This window comes from Typopeltis vanoorti, chromosome 4, assembly GCF_054136105.1.
Source record: "Typopeltis vanoorti isolate ZY-2024b chromosome 4, IOZ_Tvanoo_1.0, whole genome shotgun sequence".
NCBI lineage: Eukaryota > Metazoa > Arthropoda > Arachnida > Uropygi > Thelyphonidae > Typopeltis > Typopeltis vanoorti.
In genome coordinates, this window is record NC_143552.1 from 91,441,718 (window position 1) to 91,466,527 (window position 24,810).

Below are 24,810 nucleotides of genomic sequence, written 5' to 3' on the forward strand. Positions count from 1 at the left end.
CCTGAGGGTATTATTCTGGAATTGATGATAAAGAATATCACTATATATGAATCTCCCTTATTCAATCATTACCTTATCATAAAATGTAAATTGCTAAAGCAAGACTTGCTTTTTACAAATCCATGCTGACCATCACGAAGAATCCTATGTCTATCAATTTATCCTGTACTCTGCTACTAACCAATCTCTCCAACACCTTCACTACAACTGCATATATATAGACTAGTCTATAATTGGCAACTTCTGTCCTAGAACCATACTTGTGTAGTGGTACTGTTTTGAATTTTTTCCAACTCCTTAGGAACCTTGCTCACTGCAAGTCTTTCATTAAATAACCCTGGTCAGTGGCATGGCATTGCTAACAGTTTTGCATTGTCCTTAAAAATATTTGGTGATATGTCATCTATTTCCATAGCATTGTGTTGTAAGAAATTTCATATCCTCATAACTGAACATTTATGCTTGTTTATCATTACTCTAAAGGAAATGTTGCCTTATTGCTAAAATAAATTTTGGATAAATCGGTTTCCTTTGATCCAAGACAGCCCATTATATGGCAGAAAAATTCCTAACTTAACAATTTGTCATCTGATATAATATTTTGTAACAGTTTAAATGTAAATGTAGCTGTTATATTTATAGGGACAGAGAGCAAGACACTTGCTCAGAATATTCTATACTGTTGTCTGCAGTGGCTGCACTTCATGGTTTGCTTAACACATTGATTTCCTGTACTTGTACTTCCTGTGCAGAATAGGATTTCTGAATACTCTTGGCTGCTTCTGAACTGCTAACCTGAACTTTTTTTAAGGTCATCTTCATTGTCAATGTTGCATTATAGAGTTGTCTTGCTTCTTCCATATAATACAAAAACTTTTCAAAGTTTTTATATGATGTGTTCATGAATGTTTATTTCTGTATATTCTTTAAATTTTTTTTTTTTTAATTTGAAAATTCTCAAATAATTTGTAATCATTCTGTAGATTGGATTTTTAGGTGTGTTTTATAGAATTTGATCAAAAAAGTTTTTGCATACACTCTTTTTAAATAGTGTTCACAACTACTAGAATAATATTTTATTTGGTATTCTATCCATCCAACAACCGATACCATGGCATAGAACCCAGCATATTCTTCAGTTGGTCATAAGTTCTTGCTTTTTAGTTTAGCATTTAACCTTTTCTAAATGGAACATTCATAAACTTAGCCATCTCCCAGGTGAGTACCTCATGATCATTGTCACCAACTGCAGACACTATAATCAGATCCAACACTCTTTGATCTCGAGTTACTTCTGTCACATGCTACTTGAGGAAGTTGTCTTGTGACAGCTCAATAAATCCAGTTTCATTTTTCTCGAGATTTTACTGCTACCCAATCAATGTTTGAATTATTAAAGTCCCCTATTATGATTACTTGAAAGTTTATTTTTCACTTGGTCAGACTATAATAAATTTAGTTTAATCCTTTATCCAAGTGTGTGCAAACAAAGTTTGTGCCTGAAAGTATCTTCAGGACTGGGGTAAAGTGGTACAACACCAGGCAACTCCTATCTCAGTATCTCCCATAATGCAAAACACACCTCCTTGTGGATATGTATAATTTTATGCATTAAGGGAAGGGCCACTACCCAGACTAGTTTCAACCTTTATTGAGATCTCTTCAGTGGGAGCCAGGCCCAAGTGGAGATACCAGGCAGAAGCATTAGCAAGGTCATCTCCTCCTATAGGAGCTGCCAAACGGTGTGCCACCTTTTTATTAAATTACTCTGGATTTAGAGAAAGATGTTGAAAGTTTATTTTTCACTTGGTCAGACTATAATAAATTTAGTTTAATCCTTTATCCAAGTGTGTGCAAACAAAGTTTGCGCCTGAAAGTATCTTATCTTCAGGATTTGTACCACTTTACCCCAGTCCTGAAGATACTTTCAGGTGCAAACTTTGTTTGCACATACTTGGATAAAGGATTAAACTAAATTTATTATTATGATTACTTGTTTTGCACCCATCATCTTTATTTGGTGATGCATTTCTTTGTCACTAGCAACTAATCCAATATATCTGTAACAACTCACTATGTATTTGATGTTGTTAGACTCCATCTCTCACCAGATGGCTTCAAATGCATTACCTTATGAAAATCTGATACTAGTATTACAGTCATAAGTCTCAACACTAACTGGATTGAAGTCATCTAATATTATTAGTAGCACACTGTGTTGTCTCCTATGTTGTCAATCCTTCTTAAAAATACTGTACAATTTACACTCAATATCAGTTAGAATGTGTCTACTTCTGATAGCCAAATTCACTGATGCCTACAATCTGATTTTTCAATGTATTGATAAAGGCAAGAACCTCTACCCCTCTGTTTCCGATACTCCTAGCATTTATGTGCAGAGACAATAAGTTAACTGCATGCTTTTTTTTGTATAATCTTGTTAGTAGTTTGCATGACATAGTTGGACAACTTGCAGATTTATGTTCTAATCCAATGCTTTATTTATCCAAATATCTTTGCTCATGCTCGATAGGTCCAAGCCAGATGAACACAAAATCTTTTAGTCACAGTCATTATTATATTAATTATATTATATACTACTTAATGATTCCCACTCTCATCAATTAAATAATTAAGTAGTCCTGAATTATTCATTTTTACTGTCTTTGTGAAAGTAATTTATTTCAGAAAAGCATTAACAAATTTAACAATATATCCTATGAAAACAGTGAATTCAACTTATGAACATTCAACTTACAAACATATTTCTAAGAATGCACTATATTCGTAAGTTTGTAGTAGTTTGCCTCTGCTAACATTGAACTGATAGCCATTTTCACATGCTCACAATTCCTGCCTTTTCAAATCATTCTACTAGTACTGCATATCAGCCATATTCCTGATTACATTATCTATTTCAGGAAACATCCATGTATCACCAATCAGTTTATTTCTTTTTAAGTTCAGTTGATTTATTGAAATTACTAATGTTGCACTGGTTTCCAAACTATCATCATCAGAACACAATTACAACTGTGGCAAGCACATGACACTCAACTAGATAGTTGTAAAACCAATTCAGATTGTAACTGAAAGAAAACTAATGTCCTAATAAGGTGTCTTCTAGGGACAAGATGACAATGAAGTTAATTTGTTGAAAGCAGGCTATATTTGGCAAATTTATGCAGACATACTTGTTGAGGTTGGTAGGAGTGTTTTATAGCCAATGCTGATTCTAAAAATAGTTTCTCAGACCTATATCAATTCTTTTTTATCAAAGATGTCTTCTTCTATTTAATGCTGTGTAAAAAATATTCAGAACAAGATCTGCCAGTAGCCATATAGATGATTGCAAATGTCATTTTTATATTCTTCGAGGTGGATGCTAACACTCTATTAGTCTGTCCAGAGCAGGCTAAACTGCAGGCACAAGGAACTTTATAACATCCAGGATGCAGGATGTGTCAAGAGTATAAAGTTTATCCTTAGGAGATCAGTAGCTAGCTGAAACGAGTGGTTTAATAAAAGCGGCATAGTTTATATTTGTGAAGAGTTTTGCTATTTTTTCCAGTAGCCAATGCTGTGTGTTAGTTGCAGGAGGGATTATGGAGGATATAGCATTTTATCTATTGGCTAAATATGGGTTGTATTGGCTAAAAAACTGTTGCAAGGTTTTTTGAGTCAAAGTCATTTGTGCTACATAGAAATTGCCATATGTCTGAGAGATTATTTTTAGAATTGGCAATGTCTATGAAATGCTTCCCCAAACTCAACAAGTCTGTCAGTATTAATTTGCAAAAGATATGGGAGACAGTCATTCTGACACCAAATATAGCCTGACTTCTTCAAATTAACATTTTAGTTATCAAGTCCCCAGAGGACACATGTCATGACATTAGGTCTTTTTCATTAACAGTTTGAATTGTTTCTACAACTGTATTTGAGCACTGTATGCTTGTCACAATTGTAATTTTTGCTCTGATGATGTCAATTCAAAAACCAGTGAAATATTAAGTTCAGTCAATTAATTATATATTTTTTCTCTTGGTATTGTTTATATCATGAAACACTGTTATGAATAACCACAGCACATAAGTTTATCTCTATCATTAAGGGTGTGGTTAGGAAGCATCTGCAATACTTGTTCTAATCATGGCATGGGTTGACTGAGTGGAATAGGCTACTAATAGATATTGTGTGTGCATTTTCAGTGAATGTTTTAAGTGAGAGTGAGAGATGATAGTTATTCTGATATTGTATGATCTAATAGAAACCTTTCTCTAAACTCTCTGGAGGAGTGTGTATTATTATAGTAATAAGAATGATATTGTTCAGGGATCTTTCAGAATCTTCACTAGCTTTATATGCTCAGGATAAAGTTTTTAGTTATAAAATTATTGATTTTTTTTTTTTTTATCAGTTTTCTTCTTTTCTGGCATGATTCTTGGCATCTCATCAGTTCCAATATGCTATATGTTGTTTCCGACAACAAGTAATTTAGTCAAATGAGATAGCTAGCATTATGTGTAAGTATTCTGGTGATGAAACCTTTGGATGAGGTGAAGGGAAATGTGTGTGTGTGTGGGGGGGGGTCATTGACCATGCTCTCTTCATAATTAAACTATATGGTATTATTTTAACATATTTTCATACTAAAGTAAGCTTGTTCTCAAGTTTTATGTTCAATAAGAGTACTGTGAAAACATAGTAATCTTAATATGAAATATTACTCTGTTTTCATTTGTAGATGTGTTCTCCTCCTCAAACAATAGTTGACTTCATTTTTCTCTCTCAGGACTCTAGTTTTAATTTGATATTGATAGATAATATCTGAATAAAAATTAAACTTCTACAGTAATATATATATATATATATATATATATAATAAAATAAACTGTTTTAGTAAAGCTTACATCAGTAATTATTACCTTCAGGATAGAGAAACTGCAGCGTTTGGCTGAAAAGTTGCATCGTGAAATAAAACAATGTGATATTAAACTGGATGATATTGAGAAGAAAATTTCAGAGGTATGTAACCAAGTTTCTTTTCTGCATACTTTTGTTATATATTTATATATAAGTTTATATAATCATCATAATCAAATTCCTGACACATATTCTCAAGGGGGGAGAGGGGGGGGGGCTCTAGAGGGTCTTATGATGAAAAGTTGCATCATTACTAACTTCTTATCAATAATTTTCCTCCAGATTAGCCTGTTATCTATCAACATTCCAATATTATCAGATCTTATATTTCTGTCTTCTAAGACACTTTTTACTGTATCAATCCACCTACATCTTGGTCTTCCTTTGAGTCTTTTTCCTGCCATCCTAGAAAAGAAATTTTTTTTAGCTAATCTTTCCTCTACCATTCTGTTTGAGTGAGCATACCACCTGAGATTAGCTCTTTTAAAACATTCCTGAATGCTAACAATGTCAAGTTCCTTCCTAATATCTTCATTTTTGATATGATATTGCCATTGATGCCACCTGTTCTCAAATTGTTCTTAGGACTTTCCTATCTGTGGTCTCTAGTCTTGGATCAAGAATTTGATTTCTATCCCAGCTCTCAGATCCATATATTAAAATTGGTTTGAATACTGTCATGTATACAGCTAGTTTAGTGTTTTGATTAATCTCTCTCTTATTCCATATAAATTTATTCAATTGACTTCCTACCACACCTGCTTTGCTAATTCCACTGTCTATTTCCAAATTCAATTTGCCATCTTTCAGATATTTAGGCACAATATTTATATTGTGCCTAAATATCTGAAATGTTTTTCTTGTTCTATAGGTTCTCTATTCAGGATGCAGTTGATGTTTTCAATTCTCTGCCTATTTTCATTTGCTTTGTCTTTTTAATGCAGATTTCATACCAAATTTATTACAGTAGTTATTCTATTTGGTCAGGAAATCCTGCAGGCTTGTCCTGGATTTATTTAGAAGTATAATATCATCTGCATAAAGTAAGAGCTGAGATTAAATCACCAATTTTGATATCTGGTTTAATACTGCTTTCCTTCATAATGTGATCCATATAAATGATGATTAACAGTGATGATAATGTACACCCTTGTTGTATACCTGACTTGACATGAAACCATCTTCCTGTATCTCCTTCAATTCTAACTGCTGATTTACAACTCAAATAGAGAGACTATGCATTGCTTGATGTAATGTCCCATTTACACCATATAACTGGAGCATTTTGAACAAGTTTCCTCTTGGCATCTTTTCATATGCCTTTTCCAGATCTACAAAACTTAAATACAGATCTTTGTTATATTCCCATGATTTGTCAATTATTTGTCTTAAACTGAAAATGTGATCTTGACAACTTTTGTTTGACCTTAACCGAGCTTCTTCTTCCCCTCCACAATTTTTCTTAGCCATTTATCAAGAATATTGCATAAGTCTAACCTGGAACACTCTGTAGAGAAATTCATCTCTAATTCACACATTCAGTTTGTTTCCCTTTTTATTGATGGGTACTATGAGCGCTCCACTCCAATCATCTGCAATTCGACCAGGCCATCTTAATTATGTAGTTTAGCCACTATAAAACTTGTATACCTCTATATTTTAGCATTTCTGGTCAAATATCATCTACTCCAGCTGCTTTTCCACATTTCAGATTTGTGATTGCTTTTTCTACTTTGAGTACAGATATATATTCCAGATGGCATTCCTGTTGAGTGTTTTTTACCAACATGCTGTCACTGCTTGTTTCATTTAGCAATCTTTCAAAGTAATTACTCCATAATTCAAGAATATCTTTATCCTCAGTTTTCATGTTCCTTTTATCATCTCTAATTCCTTTTACAGTACTCTTGTCTCCATTTTTTCTGACATTTTTCAATAGCCTCCAGAATATTTTACCACCTTCCTGATATTTATTTTCTATTTCTTTACAAAGTGCTCCCATTACTTTTGTTAGGCTAATTTTACCCAATGATTTGCTTTCTTACATATTTCTCTGTATTCGCTAAGAGCACAAGCTGACTTACCAGGAAAATTCTGTATGCTTTCTTCTTTTCATTAACTGCTTCTTTAACTTCCTGAGTCCACCAAAGGAAAAACTACATAGGAAAAGTATGCCTGCACACCCAGAATTTATGGCCTGCCAAAAATACACAAAACAAACACACCACTACATCCAATTGTTGAAGGAATTGACAGCCCGAATTACCACTTAGCCAAAAAATTAGCGGCCACACTCAAGGAATTAGTAGGGCATAACCCCCTTCCTACATAAAATATACACATTTCATAAACAAAATTAAAAACATTACACTCAACGACCAAGATTTATTAGTCAGCTTTGACATAACTGCCCTTTTCACCAATGTCTTGATCAATGATACTATTATGCTCCTCAGAACATATTTCCATGCGACATCATGGCCCTCTTTGCTCACGTACTCTGCTCCGGATATTTTGTGTGTCAGAACAATTTTTACCTTCAAAAAGAAGGTACAGTCATGAGCTTCCCCCCCCCCCCCTCAAATAGCTAACTAGCATGCCTAAAGCCCAAAATTTGTCTCAGACATGTTGATGATATTTCTGGCTCCACAGCTGTGAAGCACTAAATGCATTCCTTAGCCACCTGAACAAACATATTCAATTCACCATTGAAATTTAAAAAAAAAAAAAAACAACTCTCTTCCTTTCCTAGACACACACTCACTCATCACACATCTTTCCTCAGGCTGTCTTTCCTCAGTCTACTGCAAACCTGCACACACACACAGGCCAGTACATACACAAAAATTCTTATCACTACCCAACACAAAAACTAGGTGTCATAAGCACCCTTAAACACAGAGCTCAAACTATTTGTTCAAAATGGATATAGTAAAAAAAACTATTCACAAGATCTTCCACAGATGCACCACTAAAAATAAAAAAGATTTCAAGAATGCCATTGCCATACCTTTATGTTAGAGGCATTTCAGAAAAAATACACAGAACACTACACAAATACAACATCAAAACCACCTTCAAACCCCCGACAAAATTAAGATGCCTACTCAGTTCTTCCAAAGATCCTCTTCCACACCTAACTTGCCCAGGGGTTTACAAAATACAATGCACATGTAATCTACCATACATAGGGGAAACAGGGCGAACCATCCCAATTAGGAAGGACGAACACAAACGACACATTAGATACCTCTATTTTGGAAAAACTGGCCTTTCAAACCACGAACTCCAGACATACAGAATTGATTGGAAAGGTACCAAGTCCCTTACACCGCACCAAAACCTGGTTCGAGAGGAAATTTAAAGAAGCATGTGAAATGCTAAAACGCAATCCTAACCTGAACAAAAATGATGGTCTAACCATTCCAAGAATATGGAGGGCCTATTTGCATACAGAACCAAAGAAAAATCTGAATACAAGAAGACTTGCTGAAGTTTTTTTTTTTTTTTTTAAACATTTAATAGCAACTTGAATTATGCAAGTAAGTCTAGAAGAAAATCTTAGTATGGGAGGACTTTAGCAGGGTTTAGTGTAGTTTTTTTTTTAACCACTAGAGGTTAGGCTAAGTAAAAGATCAATTAACAGCGTAGATTCAATTTACCTTTGTAGAGTGCAATAGCATGTAGCTTGTTTTCATATACACATGTATCTTTCTGATGATGACTTCAATACAGGGGTCGAAACATCAATTGTTATTTTATTAATAGTAAGTAAAATAATCATTTCAACATGTGTGTTTTGTGTCCCTAAATTCGTAAATATGAATTTATCTGTTATATTTTAATTTAATTTAATTAATTTCAGCCCAGTAGTTTTTAATCCATGAACACGTGACTGTATATGTAGAGGGATTCCAATTTAATCATGCTCACTGCTGGTTTTTTTGAATTCAATTTCTATTGTTCTTCGGTAATTGTACTGATGATGTTTTATGATACATAAGATGAAATATTTACATAATAAAAAAAATTTATTTACTCTGGCATATATGTTACTCTATAGTTATGAATACCCCACAAGTTTTGCTATATATATATATATATATATATTGAATGACTAGAACCGAGATTTAATTAAAAAGGTTTTAATATAAACACACTACTAGTTTCGGCCTGTAACAGCCTTCTTCAGGTGACATTATAAAAGAAAAAACACTAAACATTGAGGGTTAAAAGACTATGAACATCATAGACAGTCTTTATACATAATTAGCATTAAAACGTTGTAGTTGTATTTGAAGCTGTTCTTTCATTTGTTGCATTGTTGGGAGAGTGCGTGCTTGCTGCATCACGTGAACGCCAGTACATGATTACAGCTGAATGACTATCCGGGAGGTTGTAGCTTAAGTTGTTATTTAGATGAACAGGATTGAAGATGATTTCTCTCGATTCCACAATTTTTCTCTCTATTTCGTCACTGCAATGGAAGATGTTTGTAGTGACGAAATATTTTTCATAAAACTATGTATGTTAACCGAGTCAATGATCATTCTGTCATATATATATATATATATATATATATATATATATATATATATATATATATATATATATATATATATATAATAATAATAATACATCATCAGCATGTGGAAAACAAGCATATCAAAGAACAGGAATACAAGGCACATACAACAATCGGTTTATCAATTAAAAAACGGTTGTCATGTGTGCAAGAAATTGATATTAATAAATAACATGAAAACTATTTTTTTACATTTACATGAAATGAGAATCTCTCAAACTTTTTTGGGTGGGGGATAGAGAGAGAGAGAGAGAGAGAGAGAGAGAGAGAGAGAGAGAGAGAGAGAGAGAGAGAGAATCATTATGATTCAGGTTACTCCAGTATAAAAGGGCTTCACAACAATATTTATCACATTATGAAAGAAAGTGGCATTAAACGTGATATTAGAATTGGAAATATCAAACATAGCACTTTGCTTTATACAGATGATATACTCTTAAACACTTCCAATGCAAATCTCCTGGATTCTCTAACTGAATTCAATAATAGTTGTAAAAAAACTTTGCATGAAAATCAACAATAAAAAGGCCAAAATTGTGAAAATAATAGAAACATAGAAAACTTCAGCTATATTCTGAATGGAGAGCTTATAGGACTAGTAAAATATTTGAGCTATTTAGTCACCAATTTTAGTGAAGATGGCAAGTTAGACAACAGAATAAGCAAAGCTGGCATTGTGAAGAGGCAGTTGAATAAATTTATATGGAATAAGAGAGAAATTAGCCAAAACACTAAACTAGTATATAAGATAGTGTTCAAGTCAGTTTTATGAGGTGGGTTAGAAATAAAGCACTTTATCAAAGATTAGAGACCACAAATATGTTTCTACAAAAATTAATTGCCTAAACAGATGGCATCAATGGTAGAATCATGTTAAAAATGAAGAAATTAAGACATTAGGAAGAAACTTGACATTGCATTCAAGAATGTGTAAGGAAGGCTAATCTAATGTGGTATGATCACTTAAATAGAATGGGAGTGGAAATATTATCAAAACAGGTTTTTGATGCAAAAAATGGTCTAGTGGATTGAGTCAATCAGAAATGCCTTAGAAGAACAAAATGTTAGATATGACAATATTGGAGTGCTGATAAATAATAGACTAATTTGGAGGAAAATTGTTGATAGGATATTATTACTAATGTAAACTTAATCATGTAGTGCTGTCATAGTAGCCTGAACACCCCTTGAGAATACACAGTAGGAAATTGATGAGTTTTGCAAGAAAATGTATGGAATTCTTAACAAATGATCCGGATTCTTTGATATGTGCAGTTAAGAAACTTAGCAATTCTATATGTGGGAGAGTCAAATAATTTACAATGGGTCTCACTAGACAACCTTTATGAATTTTTGGTAGACCATATAAATGAGGAGTCCTTCCAAAATGAGTGCATAACTTATTCATTGATCCTAGCTAACTTCTTCATCAAGGAGCTTATTTTATTGTTTAATCTTGTGTTTTTGTATGGTTATAATTAATTTCTTGATTGGTGAGTATATCTTGTAAAATGCAATCTATCTTCCTGTCATAGTTGGCCATATCCATTAATATGGTTCTTTTTTTTCTTTCTTTTTTCTTTTTGATGAAAGCAGCACACAGAATTCAGTAGTAGATAAATTACATGGAGATAATTTGTTTCTAAAGAGTAAAGCAGCAACTTAAAGCATAGTTTGTTAGTATCTTTGCTTGAAAATCTCGACAGGTTGCATTCGATATAATGCACAAAATCAAGATATGGAATGATTTAGGTACAACAGCAAAATCCTTACCTTTAGCTAACACACTAATCTCAGCATTCAGAAATGTTAATAACCCATTTTCAATTGAAGGTGAGTTATCTGATCTTATACAGAGGTAGCAGGGTATTTCACCCAGAAACTCAGGTTTTAAATCCTGTGTTCAGGCAAATTGGCCATGAGAACACAGACTGCAATTTACAGGCAAAAAATACTGTTCTTTTTGGTGGTGGATGGTAGGTGCCATTGATGATAGTAATCATCAGGGCCGCCGAGAGGGGGTGACATCTGAGACTTTTGTCACGGACCCGGCATCGAAAAGGGACCGACCGTCGAGTCCTGACGTGTCGCATATCTGTGTTTATAATGAATGGTTTTAATTCTCGTAATAATACAACAATGATAAAGGATAATAGCATATTGAGAATGATACTGTGTTTTGTTTTAGACAGACGGCTACGCTCTTTAGCTCGCTGTGATTGTCCGGAAGCCACTGATTCTTTTGCCGCAGATCGCTGTAGTTATAGCAGGTGATGACATCAATAGGCATTCGTGCAAGGTTGTTGCAGTCGGCTGCGCTAGTGCTAACTACTAATTGCATTCACAGTAATATTCCCTGCCAGAACGCTTCGTTCTTGTTAGTATTTTGATAGCGAAGGTTTTTTGATTGTTTTGTAAAGTGTGCAACTGTATAGTGTAGGCCATAAAAATAAATAAAAAATAAAAGTAAGTATTCTTATTAATTTGATTTTTTAATTAAAATTATATTTTTAATAATAAAAATTTGACCAACAGAAATGTATCATCATAAATCTGGAAATCAAAAACAAAAGGAGAAAAGGGATTGTGCGAAGGCAAAAGAAGATTTAAAAAACAAGCATTTACTACTGAAATATTTGAAGATGGAAGAACACCAAGATATTGAAAAAGTGATGCACTTTTTTAAGTTGGGCCTGGACCACAGACTTGTCACAGGCCTGAAAATTTCTCTCGGAGGCCCTGGTAGTCATTGTGTGAAGTTGGAGAATTAAATAGTAGAGGAGATGGTGAGATGTATGTAGCGGAGAAGAGTCGAGTGTCCTACTGCATTGAGTCCTTGGACTCCTTGGGCAGTAGGTGTCACATTGTAATAATAATAATAATAATAATAATAATAACCCATTTATTAGTAGGAATGTTGTTTGTAGTAAATTTTTGCTTACAATATAATAGTTCATATTTCTGTTTCAGTCTGTTTGAATGTCTTTCATAAGAGTGGTTAATGATTGTTTTGAAACATGATGTAGAATGATATTCAGTAATTCATCATCTAGAATAGTGGAAATCCTTCTTTCAAGATCTGAAATATTCTGAATATTAGATACAAAATTTTTTTTAACATTTCTGAATGCGCATTGTCTGATGCTGAGACTAGTATGGATACCAGTCATCTCAATGCTCTTGTCTGTACCCTCCACTCATCATACTCATTTGGCAAACCATATGGTACTCTGACATCTCAGGCTACCAGATCATCTGCAACTAGTGCCATTGATATCAATCTGCATACTATCCTTTGATGGGGGTGAGAACAACCTTGTTATGTTCAATGCTGCCAAAACAGTCTTGCCTTTTCTCATGCAAAAGAGATCCCAACTCACCTACCCCAGCCTTACTCTCAGTAACACACAAATCACCAGACAAGATCAGATCTCTTTGCGTGGACTAACATTTACCTCCAGTCTTTCCTGGCATAAACACATCACATCAGTAGCCTCCTCAGCATCCAAGAAACTTGGTATTCTCTTTTGTTCGAGAGCCTATTTTACCAACTAACTCTTCACTATGATACAAGTCGCAAATCTGCCCATGTTTAGAATACTGCCCGAATGTTAGGGGTGGTGCATCTAAAACTTCCCTTAAAATCCTTGATGACATCCAGAGGTGAGCAATTAGGCTCATAAATGATCCCTCTCTTACAGACTCACTTCAGTCTGTATCTCACAGGTGCATTGTTTCAGCACAGATTCTTCCATGGTCACTGCTCCAGTGAATTGACAACCATCATATCTTCACTTTCTGTTGCACTTGAGCTACAGCTTCCCAGCATCCCCTTTACTGTGCAACTGCAAACACACACCGAACCTGCTTCTGTTCTTCCTCCTTTATTCCATCCATCTCTGTCCTCTGGAACAGCCTTCCTCAAGAAGTACTCCCATACAACTACAACCACACTTTCCCAAATAACTTTTTTTACAACTCCTAATCTAGAGATAAACTTTCCTTTAACTTCATTTATCTTTCTAAACAGATCTCTTATTCTACCTGTAATACTGCTTTCTTACAAGTCAGTGTTTGTTATCATCTGATTTGTATTTCCAGTCTTTGCTTTACTGACCCCTAGATTCAGTTTCCTATCTATCAAAACACAACATCGTTAGCCTGATTAGTTTCTTCTGCACTGATCCAACCAGTGCGATAGGTCCATTGGAGACATCAAAGGGTGTAACTTTGTTAACATTGAATAGGCATCCATTTTCACTTGTCTGGTATCTCCATGGAGTCCAGAGACTCATCACAGGATATCCATACTAACTTTTAACACAAAACTTATCATATCTCTCCTTAAACTTATTCACTGTCAGGGCACCCACAACTTATCCATTCACTCACCACTCTTCAAAAGCACTCAGAAATCTAGTCTGCACCCTTGCTAACTATACTCTCACACAACTTCCATGGGTAACCCTCTAATTCTTTCTCTCTCTCTCTCTCTCTCTCTCTCTCTGTTTGCCATGTGTTGAAAAATTTCCTTTGAGTCAATCTTATACAACCCCTTTAATAACTTATAAGCTTTTATCATGTACCCTCTTTTCCAGCTATTGGCTGAACTTTACAATTTACACACCTTCAACCTGTCATTATAGGCAGCATTCCACAGATCTGTGACCAACTTGATCACTCGTCTCTGAATTCTCTGTATTACCTCCTGATCCCCCCAAGAAACCCAGGTGATCAAATCTATGAAGTAAAGTTGCAATAGTAAAGCTGCAGCTGAATCATGGCCTTATAAAGAGGGTTAATAACTTCCTTATCTTTACTTGTTAGCATGTTTTTCAACATTCATGTCATCCTTTGAACTATTTTACCAACTTTTGCAATATGCCCTCTGAAAACTTCAACTCCCTGTCCATCATTATCTCCAAGTCCCTAGCCTCATTAATTTCCTGCAATCCAGTATGATCGATATACTACTTCATATGCAACCTTTTCAACTCAAATTGCATAACCTTACATTTTGCGACATTCAATTGACAATCAGTATCCTTTATCACAATGCCAGTTTATTTAAATCATCCTCCAGGATATTGTCATCACCTTTATCAACTATTGCCCTCCCTAGTTTGCATCATCAGCAAACAATTGAATGCCCCCCCCCCCCAATCTTTCCTTATATCATTTATACAAATTAAAAAATAACACAGAACCCTGAAGTACTCTACTAGTCACCATCGTTCTCCTAGAATTCCAGTCTATTTAAATGATTCTGCAAATGCTACATGTCAGACCTACTTTAAATTATCCTATCTGTTGTCTTATATCATTAATAAACAGCTGTATGCCCTGTCAAATCCCACAGAATATCATTAATATGTGGAGTGAATAGCAGTGAACCAAGAACTGATCCCTAGGGTACACCACTAGAAATCTTAATTCCTGTAGACTTTCATTCCTCCCATATATTCCTGTTTTTTTTTATGCTTGTCAATCAACTACTATCCTCTTATTTTAAGTAATAGTCATCGTCACCAATTTCCTGATATGTATCCTTAGGGGACGGACAGGATAATATGAGCGTACTACAGGATTAATTTAACATTATTTTTCATCTCTGACAACAATTTTCATCCAGTTATTCTATCATTTGACCCCACTCCGATATTGTCATATTTTATATTTCTCTTATCTAAGGAACTTATAAGTGCATCAGTTCACCCTAGATGTTGGTTTTCCTTTGAGTTTTGGCATCACCAGTTTTACTAATCTGTCCTTTTCCCATTCTGTTTAAGACCATATTCATGCACATTCTTGAATGCTATACAATGTCAAGTTCCTTTCCAATATCTTCATTTTTAATATGATTCTTTGCTATCTGTTCACTCTCCTAATTTTTTTTCAGAGCTCTCATATCTATGGTCTTGTCTCTGCTGAACTGTTTTATTTCTAATCCAGCTCTCAGATCCGTTGGTTAAAATCTGTTTGAAAAACAGTGTTGTACTCTGCTAGTTTAATGTTTCAGCTAATTTCTCTCTTATTCCCTATAAATTTATTCAACTAACTACTTATCACATCAATTTTGTTTATTCTGTTATCTATTTCCATATTTAATTGCCATCTTCAATAAAAAAACTTATGGCTAAAATATTTCACCCTTCAATATTTAGTGGAAATATTTTACTTTTTCTGTAGCTTATCCATTGAAAATTCATTTGAAGTTTTTCACATTCCTGCCGATTTTCATAGTCTTTTTTTTACACTTCCTCAGCATCTTTTCCCTGTCAGCTCTTTTATTCATATCAACTCTCTTAGAACACTGGCCATTTTACTTGCTAAGTACTTTTCAGTATGCTTTCTTCTTTTCCGAGAATATCTCTTTAACTTCTTATGTCTATCATGAAGCTCTGATTTTTCTGTCTTTGCAGACAACTTCATACCTCCCTAAATTAAAGATGCCAAGTAGGTAAAGGACTAATCAAGAATAAAATTTCTTGGTGTTGTCTTTAATTTAAACTAAGCGAAAAAAATGTTAACATGCCTCCCTAGTTAAATCATTCAGTGCTTTCTTCTACATCTGCCACAGAATTTTGTAGGTTTGGTTCTTGTTTTCATGTTTTTTCATTTTTTGTTGAATTCATTCTACAGATCGCTTGCAAAACTGCACAACTTTAATTGTTTTTAACATGTTCATTGCCAATCATGCGATATCACGCGATGCGAATTCTCACCAAACGGCCGATCACACATATATCAGACTAGACTTTTTGTTTGGAGTCTATTGCACACCTATTTCCCACCAATCCTATTTATTCTTCAAATTCTAGGGATGTATTCCAGTATTGCATCATGTAAGTATTTTTCATGCCTCCTTTGCACTGCTAATATCCTTTCTATCACCACTGATACTTGGAAAATACTAGGACTGAGCCTGGTATTTTCCTCAGTTGGTCATAATTTCTTGCATTGTCAGTACATAATGATCACCATCACTAACTGGAGCAGAACCATCATGTCTTTAACTAAAATCTTCTCTCACACAAAATCAGATCCAACATTCTCTGACCTTGAATTTTCTGTTAAATGCTATTTGAGAATGTTCTCATTCAACAGCTTAATAAATTTAACTTCTTTCTTTTCAAGAGATTTCATTGTTACCTTATCAATGAAATTTATATTTGAATAAATAAAGTCTCCCATTCTAATTACTTATTTGATGCTCATAAGAATAATTTGGCAATCATTTTCACTATCAGCTGATCCAGTAGATCTGTAACATTAGCTCATCATGTATTTTATGGTAGATGTTTTTTTTCTTGGAGTTTTTTTAGTAGTTAAATCCAGATTGAATTACCAAATAGATGGTATTTTGCAGCTTTATTTCCATATTTGTAAAATATGGAAATAAAGATCTTTGTATAATCTTTCAATTATATATGATTTTCATTTTTTGATATTATATTGCCACACTTCTTATTAGAGGTGAAGATTAACTTAGGGAAAAAAAATTATAAACCAAAAACAAAAACATTTTCTTTGTCTTTGAGAGTACGGTTACTAGTTTATTCTTCAAAGGTACTGTGCTATAGATTGTGCTATATGTAATGTGCTATAGATTTCATTATAGTAGGTTTGCATCAATTAATATTCCATTGTTCTGGTTTTGGCAATTTTTTTTCTTTAACAAATGCTATTAATATAATTACTTTAATTTTTTTTTTCTTTAGGAAGAAAAGAGAATTCAGCATCTGCATCCTATGGATGCAAAGCACAACTGTGATCAAATTGAAGCAGACTTGAAACAGACTGAGGACTGCATTAAATCTATGAAAAAAGATGTACAGATGCTAAAAGATAAACAGTATTACCAAGTTTCTGATTTACAGAAAAGGTATGAGTAAGGATTATGTTATGGGTTCATTACTTATGCTATATATTACATACACACACACACACTATTTGGAAAGAAGTCAATAGATGCTCCCATGGACAAGGTGCATCATACCATGTAATGAGTTACGTATTTGTAGCCAGTGTAAATTGGAGAAATATGGTGCTCCCATGTCAGCGCAACTGTGTCCAGGTTAAATGACTGCGAGAAGGGAACTGATGGGGTTTGAAAGAGGCATTGTGAGAGGATGTCATCTCTGTTGCCTACTCGCCAAACTCTGCAGTTCACAATCTCTCCAACTTTTCTTATAACTAACATGTCATATCTACATTATCAAAGATACAAATATATGATATTTTATTTATTTATATAATACGATATTTATATCTTTGATATGAACTTGACTGTTAGAGGTGAAATTTTTCTATCACTGGGATAGTCTGAACTTTCTCAATCAGGCAGGCTAGGATATGGGATTTTTTTCATTTTCATATTTCTATAAAATGATACCAAACAATAAAATATATCACTATGTTTGTAAATATCAGCAGTTCTAATTTCTATATGGATTCATGGAATTGAAGAAGGGAATCTTCATGAAGTTATGCACTTCCATGATGAGGAAATAAATTACTCTTCTCTTTGAGTTGTTGGATGCAGAAACTTTTAGGAAAGAATGTCAAGAAAAACAATGAGAGAGTAAGAAAGGTAATAAATGAACAGAATGAAGAAAAAAATTGATCCAGTGTTTAAAATGGTAATAAGTGTGTTATGCTTTGCAAACTGTGCATTGTCATTCAGCACAGATGCTTTTAGGATAAAAAAATTGGTAAAGAGTTTAAAAACGTGGTCAGTGAATATCTGAGCAGTTTTGTTCTAAGGATTAACAGATATTGATGTGTGACTTTTTATGGATTGAAGATGAAAATGAATTCCACTGTAACAAATCTGTGCACCAGATTTATTTCTGTGACAGTTTATTCCTTTTCCATATCCAAGGAAATTAGGTTGATGAAAATAAATCAATTTTTTCTGATTTTCATCAGAAGGTTTAGATGGGAGATGAAATTCACTTGCCACCTAAAAACAACTCAGACTGTTTGTTCGAGAATGAATATATTGTCCACTTGGTAAATAGGACAAACTTTGAGGAGTAGGCATAATTAGCCACCCTAGAGTTGGCTGAAGATAGCATATCAGCTCTCTAGTCAACAGGTTGTGGATTTGAATCTATGTGTAGGTAGCATAGATGTTTGTGATTGCACTTAGATGTGAAATGAATTTTGTATCTGCATTAAGTTACAAAAAGAAAAATATGATTTTATTTTGTTTTCCAGTGCTATTTTAGTCCTTAGATTTTTTTCCAAGAATGGCATACAAGCATTTTACAAGTATTATAAGATTAGTATTATTAAATCTAATAAGGTGTTACTATTAGATATACTATTCTATTTATTTCAGCCTTACAACTATCCCATCATTTTCCACCTACATCCTTAGCAGATGCACTACTTCTGCAATCATAAACAGTTCTTTCTCTCTTCTTTTTCTCCTTCTTATTCTTTTATTTTTATTTCCACCTGCCTATTATTTTCATCCTCAGTTAACTAATTTCACTATTGCCATTAGTCCTTAGAAACACTGACTTAATCAGTAAATACCACAAGCTCTGCTCCTTGCATTAGTATAAAAACATAACAGTTCCCGTAAAGTGCCATCAGTCATACTTATGTTGTTATCCCCTCCCCCCCCGTACTGCCTAGCTGGTACATGACTTGCCAACTTCCCCTTTCTATCACTGTGCTTCATACATCTCCTCATAAGACTAATCCAACTCTCTTTGAGACCACTAATACAACTTCTTCTCTTTCTGCTTGCTCTACTACATTCTCTCTCTTTCTTTCTCTCTTTTCTTTTCATGTTTACTCTCTTCCACCTCCTTGCTCTTGCATCCTATCATTCTGTCTTACTATAATTACCCTCTCACTCTTGTATCCATCTTCCTCCTGTCCTTCCATGACATGCTTCTCAGTCTCTTCCACACTCACATTATCCTGTCTGTTTGTTCTCACTATCTCTATCAAAGTAACAGTCACTCCAGATGTCCAACACCAAAATCTATTCAAAGCTCAGATACCATAAACCATCCAAATTTCTCTTCAAATTTGTTTCATACATTCATTGCATAAGTATGCCTCACACAGATCAGCATTATGCCATTTCCTATTTCTGCTTTCTTTCTCAATTCACTATTGTCATACTTGGACAATATATGACTACTCCAAGTTTGTACCCACAACTACCAATACCTTTGATGCATATTTATTTCTCACATGGAATATATTAATTATTGCATTGCTTAGAAAGCATGTTTAGTGGATTCGTCTAACAGTTAAATCTCTATACATTATCACATAATCATTTTTTGACACTTCCATCTTGCTAACTGGCCTTTAATATACAAACTTGACAAAACTTCATATATATCTTTTCTTGTATGTTTACAAAAATATATCATTGTGTTAGAAAGGAATGCAAACATTTTTTTCCATTTATATTTAATATTCTATATGTTAGCTCTCCAAATGTATAGATAATATGTTATCAGGTTAATTGATTTTTTTTTTTTAAGAATTCAAGAAATACATGAAAAATGGATAAATATTCGACTCATGTTCCAGTCACAGTTGTTGCAACCACTGTCTACCCGATCATTCAAAATTGAAGAAAAAAAAGTGACCAAACAACGGCATGTATTTTCTGAACAGAGGTTTGTTGAAACTAATAAAGTTTTCCATACACTTCAAGAAGTTTTTGATTGGGTTCAGAATAAACAAGTAAGTATAATTTTAAGATTATACTTTTTTTTTTAATATTAAGCATGAAAATTCTACTGGCTAGATATTAAATTCCTTGGCATTTTACAGTATTATTATCATGGAAATTAAATTATTATTATTACCCAAGACCCCATGGAGTCAGACTCATCTAGGAAATCCTTTTATCATACACACAGCACATCATACCGTGCTTTAAACACACTTAAATTCTCTGCAGACACCACACTCTCAGGCAAGGCATTCCAATCATTCACAACTCTGCATGAAAAAACCTGCCTCTCACTCCCCTACTCACACTCTCTTTATATAGTTTCCAGGGATGACCTCTGGTTCTCCCTCGATCTCCCACTGTTTTCTGTAGAACTTCTCCAACATTGATCCTATAACAGCCCCTTACTAACTTGTAGGTCTCTATCATGTCTCCCCCTCTTTCTCCTATTTACTAGACTCTGTAAATTGCATCTTCTCAATCTTTCCTCATATTTGACATTCCAGAGGTCAGAAACTACCTTAGTCAGCCACCTCTGGATCCTTTCCAACATCTCTTCATTCTTATGAAAACCAGGTGACCAAATCTGGGCACACTAGTGCATGTGTGGCCTAAACAAAGCCTTACACAATGGAACAAGAATCTCCTTACTTCTACAAGTCAGTGTCCTCTGCATCATTCCCAGAAGTCTTTGTTGTCTTCACACTTTTGGCATTGTGTCCCCTAAATTTCAGATCCTTATCCACTATCACCCCAAGATCTCTTATTTCCTCCACCTCCGATGATATATCCCCACCAAATATATTAGTACATATTAAATGTTATATTAAATACATATTAAAAATTCACAAAAATATATTAGTATATATTTATCATTTATACACAGTCAAACACGATCTCATTTAAACAATAATTTGACTAGTGATACAGAACAATTCAGATTCCACCTAAGAATCTAAGAATAGTCTGTCAGGTAGCGTCATAAAATTTGGACTGTTCCAAGTAATGCTGTTTTTTGTAGATCATATGGGGAGGGGTGTCACTTCATTGATGTTTAATTGCTGTAAATAGTTGGATAGCTTCTTTGAAATTGCACCAAGTGCACCGATAACTATTGGGATGACTTTGGTGTGTTTAAGCCACAGCCAGCCAACTTTGATTACCATAATCTCGATATTTACTAATTTTTTCCAGTTCTTTGTTGTTAATGTTGCTATCACTGGGTACTGCGATATCAATAATCCAACCTGTCGATGTTTGATAATTGTGATGAAAGGTCTGTTGTGTTCCAAATGCTGATCAGTTTGTATTCTAAAGTCCCAGAGAATTTTTGCTGTTTCGTTTTCAGTACTGTCTCTATTTTATACTACCACCAGTTATCAGAAGTAGGAAAGCCATATTTTTTGCATACATGCCAATGAATTATTTTGGCCACTTGATTATGGCAGTATTTATAGTCAGTTTGAGCTATCTTGCTGCAGGCACTGATTAGATGTTCTACAGTCTCATCTTTCTGATCACATGATCTGCATTTGCTGTTATTATTGATGTTCAAAATTTTTGCTTTCATTGCATTAGTTTGTAATGCATGTTCTTGAACTGCTAGAATAAAGCATATTCTTGAACTGCTAGAATAAATTCTTCTGTTTCTTTTTTAATATAACCATATTGTAGCCATTGCCACGTCTTATTCACATCGATTTTGGCCATGCAAGGATTTATTTTTTTAGCACACATATCGGTTATTTGCTGTTCCTCTTTGTAATCGGACTTGTTTCCTGTTGCTTTTAGAAGGCTCTCTTGTGTAATTGTTTGAAGCATTTGCTCAGAGCTATTGTCGATGTAACTTTTTAAGCTAATTTTTTCTTGTTCCACAGTCTGTCTCACTTGCAGCAGATCCCATGCACCTATTCTCCTTGGTAGATATAACTGGTCAACATCACTTCGTGGATGTAATGCATGATGCATAGTCATTAGTTTTCTAGTTTTGCAATTTCAAATTTGTCCAGTCTATTATGCCTACTGTGTATCACATCACTTGTATAGCTCTAGAATTCATTGCTCTAATTGTGTTTAATCCATTTAGTTTTGTTTTCAGCATATTTCTAACTCTTTTGGTGTATTCTGCTGCTGATTGTTTAATTTTTGAGTGGAGAATATCACTGGCTTCTAATATTCCTAGTTATTTATAGTGTTCGTCAGCTGAAATTGCTTTTTACATATATCTTTTGATCAAAATTAAAATTGCTAGTGTCGTTAATTTTTCCTCATTTAATAGATAAAATTGTGCATTTATTTAAACCAAATTCCATTTTGATGTCCTGACTGAAAATACAAACTGTGTTCAGTAAAGAGTCTATTTGCTTCTCTGATTTTTCCATATAACTTCAAGTCATCCATATACAACAGATAGGAAATTTTAATATTATATTTAGGAATTTCATATCCAAGTTTTGTTTTCTTCAAAATCATAGTAAAAGGTATCAAAGAAATGTTGAAAAGCAATGGTGACAAGGAATTACCTTGGAAAATTCCACATTTAATGCTAATATCTTGAATCATTCATTATTGACTATTAAAGTTGTTTTCCATGATTTCATAGCAGCAGCTAGAAAGGAGCATATGTTTTTGCTGATTCCAAATATTTGTAGTGATTTTAGGATTCAGGAGTATGGGAGGAATTGAATGCATTCTTATAATCTATCCATGCCATGTTTAAGTTAGTTTTTCATCTTTTTGAATTTCTAAGAATCATTTTATTAATAAGGATCTGGTCTTTCGTTCCTCTAGATTTTTGAAAATTGCCTTTTTGTTCAATCAGATAAATCTGATTATCTGATAAGTGGTGGTATATGCAATTTGCTATGATTGCAGTGAACAGCATAGTTGGTAGGCATGTTATTGGATGATAGCTACTTGGGTCTGCACCCTTATCCTTATCTTTCATGAAGAGAAAAGTGTGCTCAGATATCATCCAGTCTTCCACTGAGCCTGACTGCAATAAATAAAATTGTTCTGCCATTCGATCATGTGTAGGCTGGTTAGATGCTTTAACCAAAATCCATGTAGTTCATCTTTGCCAGGTGTGCTCCAGTTTTTAATTTTCTAGCTTGTGCACTGACCATTTCTGATTCTATTTCATTAATCCATGAGGCATCTTTATTATGTTCAATAGGATTATCCCAGATTGACTTCCAAAATTTGAGTGTTTCTTCTTTTTCTGGTGAATGATTATTTGCATTTGTATTTCTCTGGAGAGACCAAAAGAATTGACGTTGGTTCTGTTGAAATTGCATATTTTGTACACATTGGTTTATTCTTGCTTCATGTCTTTAAATTTTCTGTGCAGTCACTATAATTCTTTGTTTTAGCCATTCAGTAACACCAGCAATTGTTTTGTTGGCCAAATTATATGTGTTAATCAGTTTGTTTTTGATGTTATTATTTTTCAGCTGTCTTTTTTTAAAACTCTTTAAATTACTCTGATCAGCTCGAAGTTTGTTGACTTTTCGTTCCAACCATATTTTCCATGGTGCAGATCGTTTCATCCTCGGCTTTTGCTCTTGCGGTTTGCAGTCAAGCTTTACTGTAATGATATAGGCTGTGCTGTATAGGAGCTGATTTGTTTCCTTTATACTGTTGGTTGTTATGGTTTTAATCATAGCATTTGCATCTAAGAGGAGCTGTTTTAGCTTAGATTTATGTAAAGCTTTTAATGGTGATAGTCTTATACAGTCATTTATGGCACTCATATGTTCCAGTATCCCTGACTTCATTTTACTGTCAAAACATTCTGAAGTATATTATCAGCTTGATGTTTACTGAGTTGAATTCCAAAGTTTGATATAGCCACCTCCTGATGATTTGCTGTTACTGGAGTTGTTGGTTTATTATGTAACTTTTGCAGCTCAAGTTCGGTAAATATTTTGTTATGGAAAATGAAATTCTTGGGTCCATAAGTCTTTGTTTTGTAATTGCAGATTCTGGGAATTTTTGTTTCCAAATTAAATGCATAAGCTTTCTGAAACCTAGTTTTTTTCTGGTGTTGATCTGTAAAAACATTTCATAACTTCTCTGTTTTCTTTTGCAGTCCAATTTTACGTTTGGTTTCTTCCTGTCACTTTTCAGCTTCCTGCCCTGATTGCCCAACAAGGATCCTGTACAAGGATACATGGGTCCTGTAGCCTATTTGTCACCTGATGCCCAGGATCCCCAACATCTGATGCAATCCTTGATGACCCGACTGTCGATTGTTCTGATATGGATTTCTTCTTACTTTTTACCATTAAGATGAGAGATGGAACACTGTTGGTCTGGCTCCTCAGTTGAGACCCATCTGACAAGGGTGGCCCTGCTGGCAGCTATGCTACTGCCAGAATAGCTCTCAGCCTGAAGTTTTCTCAACATCACTGAAGCATGCAACCCCACCGTCCCGACAAGACCGTGTTCCTTGGGGGGACATATTCATTATTATTATTGACATTTTTATTATCTGGGCATCTCCCATGTGGTTCTAAACTGGAGTTGTGAGTGTACTGATAGTACACTTGCAACTCCCACTGGAAACTCATTTCACTCCTTGACC

The 24,810-nt window shown here is 34.1% G+C and overlaps 1 protein-coding gene across 1 annotated transcript in view; it reads left to right on the forward strand.

The window, feature by feature from the left end:
- The window catches only part of LOC150107495 (uncharacterized), a 1,121,546-nt gene that overhangs the window by 84,504 nt on the left and 1,012,232 nt on the right, over positions 1-24,810 (forward strand). The window contains exons 8-10 of the mRNA XM_090392112.1: positions 4,935-5,028; positions 17,233-17,396; positions 20,029-20,233. Of these exons, the coding sequence (XP_090248238.1) occupies positions 4,935-5,028; positions 17,233-17,396; positions 20,029-20,233 (463 nt within the window). The remainder of the gene's footprint in view (positions 1-4,934; positions 5,029-17,232; positions 17,397-20,028; positions 20,234-24,810) is intronic.